Source organism: Strongylocentrotus purpuratus, unplaced genomic scaffold (assembly GCF_000002235.5).
Source record: "Strongylocentrotus purpuratus isolate Spur 01 unplaced genomic scaffold, Spur_5.0 spur5_scaffold_2, whole genome shotgun sequence".
Classification (NCBI taxonomy): Eukaryota; Metazoa; Echinodermata; class Echinoidea; order Camarodonta; family Strongylocentrotidae; genus Strongylocentrotus; species Strongylocentrotus purpuratus.
The window spans coordinates 16,772,528-16,781,202 of record NW_022145605.1 but is presented as its reverse complement, the minus strand read 5'-3'; the positions used below and the strand labels follow the sequence as shown (position 1 = coordinate 16,781,202).

The 8,675-nt window shown below is 37.5% G+C and overlaps 1 protein-coding gene across 1 annotated transcript; it reads left to right on the top strand.

The window, feature by feature from the left end:
• Window positions 1-1,884: 1,884 nt before the first annotated feature.
• LOC588936 (ribosome maturation protein SBDS) lies at window positions 1,885-7,284 on the top strand. Its single transcript, XM_030991819.1, is given in 6 exon segments — window positions 1,885-2,255; window positions 2,967-3,096; window positions 4,018-4,123; window positions 4,126-4,217; window positions 4,739-4,909; window positions 5,598-7,284. Coding segments are annotated over 6 exon segments (762 nt in total). The 5' UTR covers window positions 1,885-2,121; the 3' UTR covers window positions 5,727-7,284.
• The last annotated feature ends 1,391 nt before the right edge of the window (window positions 7,285-8,675 follow it).

Here is an 8,675-nt window from a genome sequence, read left to right as displayed (position 1 = left end):
CTGAAGGAGGAAAGCTGAATTCAAACAAGGATTAAGAGACGAGAATGGAACAAAGTATCGTCTTCTTTCTCTAATAATTTAAAGAAAACTGAATTCAAACAAGGATTGAGAATCGAGAGTGGAACAACGAATCATCTTCTTTCTCTCATAATTTAAAGAAGCGTCAGAAGTTTACGCGCGGGCGGGGGAAAATTGAATTTAGAAAAGGATTGAGAGTCGAGAATGGAACAACGAATCATCTTCTATCTCTAATAATTTATAAAACGTCAAAGCTTAAGCGCTTCGCCAGTAATGGGGGGGGGGGAACAGCGAGCTGCCCGAATATGATTTTTTTTTTTTTTTTTTTTTTTTTTTTTAATCTTTTCTCGTTTATTTTGGTGACAAATAACACTTTCACAAAATACATATTATGCTAAAATTTTTGCTCGCTCGCTTCGCTCACTAGCCGAATTGTGAATCCAGAAAATTAATTTTTGGGGCAAGGGGCTATAGCCCCCCCCCCCCCGATGTTCCGGTATGGGCTTCTATTATGACCTTGTCAGTATTGGTATATTGAGTTGGACAAAAACGGTCTGCGCAATTTTTAAATTTCCGCCCCCCCCCCCCCCTACTGGAAAATCCTGGATCCGCGCCTGAGTGATGTGTAGACAAAACAATACAATAACCCAAAGATAGAAATTTTGGAACATGTAGAATGCAGCTTGGAACATGTACAATGCAATAATTTGAATGATGGGAGTGTGTAATCAAAACAATATTATCCCCTAAAGATAGAAATTTTGGAACACGTAGAATGCAGCTTGGAACATGTACAATGCAATAATTTGAATGATGGGAGTGTGTAGGTAAAACAATACAATTACCCAAAGATAGAAATTTTGGAACACCTAGAATGCAGCTTGGAACATGTACAATGCAATAATTTGAATGATGGGAGTGTGTAGTCAAAACAATACAATTACCGAAAGATAGAAAATTTGGAACACGTAGAATGCAGCTTGGAACATGTACAATGCAATAATTTGGATGATGGGAGTGTGTAGGCAAAACAACACAATTACCAAAAGATAGACATTTTGGAACACGTAGAATGCAGCTTGGAACATAATTATACAATGCAATAACTTAAATAATGGGAGTGTGTAGTCAAACAATACAATTACCGAAAGATAGAAAATTTGGAACACGTAGAATGCAGCTTGGAACATGTACAATGCAATTTTGGATGATGGGAGTGTGTAGGCAAAACAACACAATTACCAAAAGATAGACATTTTGGAACACGTAGAATGCAGCTTGGAACATAATTATACAATGCAATAACTTAAATAATGGGAGTGTGTAGTCAAACAATACAATTACCGAAAGATAGAAATTTTGAAACACGTAGAAGGCAGCTTGGAACATGTACAATGCAATAACTTGATTGATGCAAACAATGCACCTATGAAAAAGATATAAATTTGGGACACGCAAAATGCAGTTTGGAACAGGTTAGATGCATATGCACTAACTTAATTGATGCAAGTATTGATGCAATTAATGTATTCAAAACAATACAAGTGTAGTGATATACATATATTCCCTTTCTTGAATCAGTATATAGTGCAGATGTGCTGTCATAGCCTAGATAGATATGCATGCACAGCGTGAACGGACAGTACACACGCCGTGTCGGCACAAGCATAATGCATATTCATTAGGGGGCGTCAACATTTCCTTTACGTAGTGACGTGCGCAACGCGCAAACCTCTACAGGTTCCAAAAGATTGCCTACCTTTCATACTGTGCTCAAGCGTGGAAAACTGCCCGTGTCTGTCGGCTTACACGATGCTGTGCATGCTGAGAGGACCACTGCGCTGCAGGCATGATCAGCGGGCGAGATCGAAAGCTAGCGAGCACGGTATTTACGTTACGAGTGATTGCGCAATACATCTTCTTGCCTGTCATCTTGTTTTTCGGTTACTTGTAGAACTCAGTAGTAGCTGTAACGTTACTGTTGGATCACATATTGTTGGGACCGGAGATAAGTCATAAAGGCCTTAAAATTATTGTGCAATTAGCCTAGACTCTAGAGATCTAATCATACTTCAGAGATAGTTCCGCGATAAATCTGCCATCATGTCAGGAACAATTTTTACTCCAACAAATCAGATCCGTCTGACAAATGTTGCCATCGTTCGAATGAAGAAAACTGGCAAAAGATTCGAGATAGCTTGCTACAAGAACAAGGTCATGTCATGGAGAAATAAAGTGTAAGAAAATCACTCTTTTATTTTTAATTTAATTTCAAAACGAATTTGTAAACATTGAATCATTTAAAAATAAAATCATTTATTTTTGGGAACATGAATGAAGTTACGACAGGAATTGATGATTGTGATGTTAAAGCTGGTTAATGATGATGACATGATTGATGGAGATGATGATGATGGAGATAATGGTGATGATAACAATGATTGTGATGATCATGATTGATGATGTCAAATGAACATGATGGTGATGTTGATGATAATGAGACTGATCACTGATGATGATGACGATGGATCATGGAGATATGATGGGTGGTGAAGAGAACAATGAAGTTATGATAATGATAGACCAAATTTTCCGTCTCTTTCGTTAAGCCTCTTATTTGGGTAGGGTCGGCAAAGAGAGAGCCGACCCTACCCAAGTAAGAGGCTTAACGAACGAAAGAGATGGAAAATTTGGTCTATGATAATGATAGAAATTATGATGATGATGAATGCGTTGTGCTGAAGTGATTATGTTTCTTGATGTGAACATGTGATGATTTATGATGGAAAATAATGAGGGGATGATCAATTTATAGGGTTGAGGATCAAGGGTAGGATCACAATGATCATTAATTTTTTGATGATGATGGTGATGGAGATGAAGAAAATCTATTCCAATGTTTTCTGATCCTGATATGTCTTAATTAATATCAAATCTTGTAATTACAGGGAGAAGGACATTGATGAGGTATTGCAGACGCACACAGTCTTTGTGAACGTTTCCAAGGGTCAGGGTGCCAAGAGAGAAGATCTCGTAAAAGCCTTTGGAACAGAAGACACCACTGAGATCTGTAAGCAGGTTAGTACTGATATCCTCAACTTATCATTGTGCAATTTAACCCACTGCCTACAGGAACTAAGTGGCTCCTGTTTTAAATCGAAATGAGAAGCTTCAGCAGTCAATAGCTTAAAACCTTGTTCCTTTAAGCATTAAGTGGTATATCGGTGGACAGTTTGTTGATAGTTTCTCTAGGGCAGTTTGTTGAGTCGGGCCCTGTTTCCTAAAACTTGTTATCAATAAGAAGTTACATGTACAATAACTGTTATAAGCTACTGAAATCATGGCATCTGATTAGCTGAAAGCAAATTTATCATAGAAATTAAGCATTTGTTATCGATAACAAGTATTATGAAACAGGGCCCAAGTCAGCTTGTTTAAATTGTTGTCCAGTGGAATTCTTAAAACAAAAAACTTAGTAATGTCACAACGTTGTCACAAATGTTGATTAACATGTGAAGGATTGCTGATATTGTTCAAGGTTTGACTTCAGACAAAAAATTGAAGCAGATATTGTGCTTCACAAATTTTCCCCATCTTTATAGTGTCAGGACACATATTAGAGCAACTAACTAACTACCGGTAATTTTAAGAGAAACATCACAGAGGAATGGCTAATGTTCATCTTTTCATAACAGCTGAGGGCAATGTTTGCTCCAGTCTTCAACTCTGTGACACAACAGACTTTCATTCCTAACTAACTTTTACTCAGTTTTTCAGCCATATGAGTGAAACAAATGATAAACTTCAAAAGATGAAGATGTAGTACATAATATCATCGCACAAGCAAGGATTTTAGAACATGACCTTTTAATTATATGGGCAAGATTCTGAGAAATCATTAGTACAATTCTTCAAATTGTCAAAGCCCTGTGAGATGTCATGTACATGTACATATTATAGTAACCAAACCATTATTGATTTATCCCCTAAATTCTGCAGATTTTGGCCAAGGGTGAGCTTCAGGTCTCGGACAAGGAGCGTAACCAGCAGCTGGAGTCCATGTTCCGTGACATCGCGACCATCGTGGCAGAGAAGTGCGTTAACCCGAAACCAAGAGACCTTACACTGTAGGCATGATAGAGAGAGCTATGAAGGATATACACTTCTCAGTCAAACCAAACAGGGGTACAAAGCAACAGGTATGTACAGTGGTGTAGCTTCAAGGGGCATGTGCCCCCTTCCCCCATGGAATGGCAAAAAGGGAAGGAAAAAAAGGAAAGGAGATAAAGGAATGGAGAAGGGGAAGACAATATGAAGATAAGATGAAGCAACCCCCATCCAATACACCCCACCCCCCTACTCACTGGCCTTATTTTGTTTTGTTTAAAGCATTTCATGCAACTGGTAAGTCAGATGTGTCTCCCCCCCCTATGATACTACTGGCCTCTCGTTGACCTCGACCCACACCACACCACTGGTACTTGATATGCAATCAAATGCCTAGGAATTGCTCGTGGACAGTTGGACACCTATAGGCATCATATGACCATGTAACACTCAGGGACTCTCCCTAGTTTAAAAAACTATACTTAAACTTGTATCTACCAGAAAGGGTAAAGACAAAATTGAGTAGAAGAGGGATGCCAAAGGTCTTAGGGAGAGAGAGTGATGCAAAAAAAATGAAATGGTCTACATGAATTTCATAACTTCTTTACCAAAGGCTCTGGAGGTGATCCGAAAACTGCGAGAGACAGAAACCATGGCGATAGACCGCGCCCAGATGAGGTTGAGGATAGTGCTCCCAGGCAAGGAAGCCAAGAAGGTGAAGAGCAAACTGATTCAACTCATCGCTACCGTGGAAGAAGAGAACTTCAGCGATGGTCTAGAGATGGTAAGTAGACTCATCCAACTCACAACCTCAATACTGTATGACGTTGAGAAATTTTTAAGAACATTTTTTTTAAAAATTTCCTCCAATGTTCAAAGTCTCATATGTTGCAGTTGTTTAATTGTTTAATGTTATGTTGTCAATTGCATTATGAAAAGTTTTACAAATTTTGATTGTAAAGATCATGCACCCCTCATATTTTTGGCAGGGGTTGACCCATCATATGCTCTGACGGTGTTTACTCCTTATTTATCCTATGATATAGGGTTTAAATAGGGTTGTGATTGGGTTTGAGGTTAGACAACAGTGAATTTGAATGTGTGAGAAGTTTTCTGCAGAGCTTTAGTCATCAGAGCATGTGTGTGGCATGATGAGGCTAGGATTTAGTTGTCTACCCTTTCTCACAAATTCTCTAAACATTCTGACAAGGATAACCAAAAAAAAAAAAAAAAAAAATACATTTCTGAGCCATGATTACACCACAAAAATAGGGTTAAAGCACCACCCCCCCCCCCAAAAAAAAAACACACACAACAACAAGTGGTTGGATTTTCCCAATGGGGTTTAAAGGCTCCACAGACATGGGGCAGGTGGAGAGGAGGTTCTCCCTGTGCCCCTTTCCTGATCCACCACTAAAATGAGCACCATACAAAAAGCCATATATCATTGTGATACTGTTCTTTGATCTCAGGTTTGCCTAGCTGATCCTGGATGCTACAGAGAGATGGAGGAACTGGTCAAGGAGAGCACCAGAGGAAAGGGAATGGTGGAGGTGCTGAGTCTGAAGGAGGTGGAGGAGGGAGATGAGAGATTAGAATGAAGCATTGTGATCACCCTTTAATGCTGCTGCTACCTTAGACCTTTTGCCTGATCTTAGGCAAGGTCCCTGGCAAGGTCCCATGGCCTAAATCAAACCATACTTAATGGGTTAATGCTTGGTATCATGGATCGGGGTACGTTGTTCATCATGTCTCAATCGTCAGAGAGAGAGAGAGAGGGGCAGGGCTCTTGTTAGTGCACAAGGACTTTGGTGCTCGTATCAAGTCTGGGCGATACCAGATTGATTGTATCAAGGATAAACCTTCCCTGACAAAGATATGGAGAGGCGTAATAAACATGCCAGTGAATACTTCAATCTGCCAAAAAATTCAATTCAAACCAGTCTCCTAGGAGGCTGAAAGGTCACTTCTCTCAGTTAGGACCAAGAATAAACAAATTTCTGCAGATAATGCTGCATCGCTGTATATCATATGGATTTCACTGCCTTTTTACCAACTAAGTGTGGTGCTGTTGCCTTTCTCAAAGCTACATCATCTTTTGGAAGTTTGACCTCATTAATTGACGAACAGAACATGCTGTTTTGGGAAATTGCAGGTGCCAAATATAGGCCACAACCCAGCAGTTCAAGTTTGAATCACCGAGAGTCATTGTTTATATATTTGTGATGTTCAATTTAAGTCATGAGGGTTCATTTCAAAGATGTAGTAGCCTAGTAAGAAGATATAAAATAGAAATCTTTTTGTCTGTTTTTTTAATTCTCTTTAGCCACTTATAAGAGGGGGCAGGAAAGAGATTAAAGATGAAGATGTTAATGTTGAGAGCTCTCACAGAGTGTTGTCTTCGATAAAGTTGTCTTTGATAAAACAAAGATGGAGGATGAGCTTAAAATAATGCTCCTAGAACTTGGAAGATATTATCTCTCATTTTTAAAGGAATTGAAGATACTCAAAAACTGAAATATTTGGAATTTATTGGAGAGAATATAAAGCAAGATGATTTCTGGATGGTATTAAGAATCTTAAAGAAAATCTGGAATATTGAAGGGAGAGATAGAAATAAAAATTGTTGTTTCTCTTATGTTATGCACCAGTTTAGATTAATGTGCAATATTGTTTCAATATCTCATTGTTAAGGTGCATGACTGCTGTGTCCAATCGTATTTCTTCACTTGCTCTTTTAGGCAGGTTGAATGCCAATTGGCCAACAGTACACAGCATAATAATAATAATAATACCGTAGTGAACATTTATAATGTGCCATGTCTGTCATGGAATATATATGGCTTATGTTCCTAACCATGTTTTTTATGGAGGCAGTATGTACATGTATGTCCAATTTGTAAGTAAAGAACATGATAGTAATTGGTAGGATGAATAGACCTTTGATGATATTAATGAAAAAGGTGATAATGAGAATAGTTGCATGTACACGTAAATGTATTGGCAAATGAATGATTATAGAGGTATATCATTTACTCCTGAACCTTGCACTCGTAAAAGAATGGGTTTGCTAATTTACTGTATTGTGATGCATATTGATACCTGAAGCAGTGAGTAGACTCCTTGATAATTTACTATGGAGTCATTGGAGTGCATTGGCAGAGCACCTTCTGAAAAACCTATGTAGTTTTACCGGGTATTTTAGTAGTTTATGGTTATACTAGTAGTATGATTAAAGATGTTTCCCAGTATATTAACCTTCCATAAAAACTGGGTGGTTTGCGATATCCTTCAAAAAATAATGTTCTTGAAAGAATATCAGAAATCCTGATATGTTTACACCATCGTGTTTGTGTACATTGTTTTATTCAGTCATGACTAGCCAACTCTTAGAGAGTAAAGAAATATACATGTGTAGATTTCAATGGAAATGTTCTAGGTTACAAGAATCAATGCCAATAGGCGGTGTCACACAAAAAAAAATCCCTTAAAAAATCCCTTGGAAAATTCTTTGAAGAGAGAATTTTCTTGCTTCGTTAGAGGATTTTTTAAGGGATAATTGATGACAGACAGCAATTAAGAGGATAACTAAAATCCAGATTTTTGGCCTCTTTGAGACACCGCCTTATGTGTCATTGCAAGTACTTAGAGTAGAATGATTAATCTACAATGTTGTTCAAAATTACAAGAAACCGTAAAACTAAAACCGGAAAGTTGAGAACGGTTGAAGCTGCAGACAGTAATTAACAGATACAGTGGAAACTCGTTATATGAGGAATCTTGTTATATCAGGGTAAAAAGACAAAAGAATATAATATCGGAGCTCTCTATAATGAGGTTCCACTGTAGTTACCCTCCTTGATACTAAATAACTCATTCTGTTCGATACTAAATAACTTATTATGTTTTAAATAATCTAGTGTCATACCGACTTTTCTTTTTGTTCATACCCCAAAATGTATTACTTCCACTTTGTGCAGGGCACTTGTGAGTTGTGATATCCTGCTAATTTTGTGAATAATTTTTTTAATTTTTATACAAGTCTGATATTCAAGTTTTCTCTTTGTTATCACTAATTAATTCAGCTCATGTTCACGGGAACAAGCTTTACATACAAAAATAAACCCACTCTTATTTTATCAAGAAAGATTTGATCGATTCTTAGTCTAAAAGAATGGTACACCTTTGCAATTCTTCTGTGCTGTAAGGGTTCAAATGATTGTCCAGTGCATTTTGCAAAGTTGTAAATGTCGAAATTGGATCATTTCTAGAATAAATAGATCTTGGTACTCCACCAAGCGTTTGTTATTGGATAATTAAGTGAAGACTTACCTTCATTATTGTATTGTAAGATCAAAATAGACATCAAATGAAATAAAGTTTTGAAACATTCTACGATGGTGTGGCTCCTTATTCATATTGACCCCTGTGTTTATGTGTTATCCCTTCAGGATAGAGTTATTTTTAGGGCTAAATTGATCACATATTGTCCTTCAAATTGGCAACTATAATTTTTTCTTTTATTGCTACATTGTTCTACTAAACTGTAA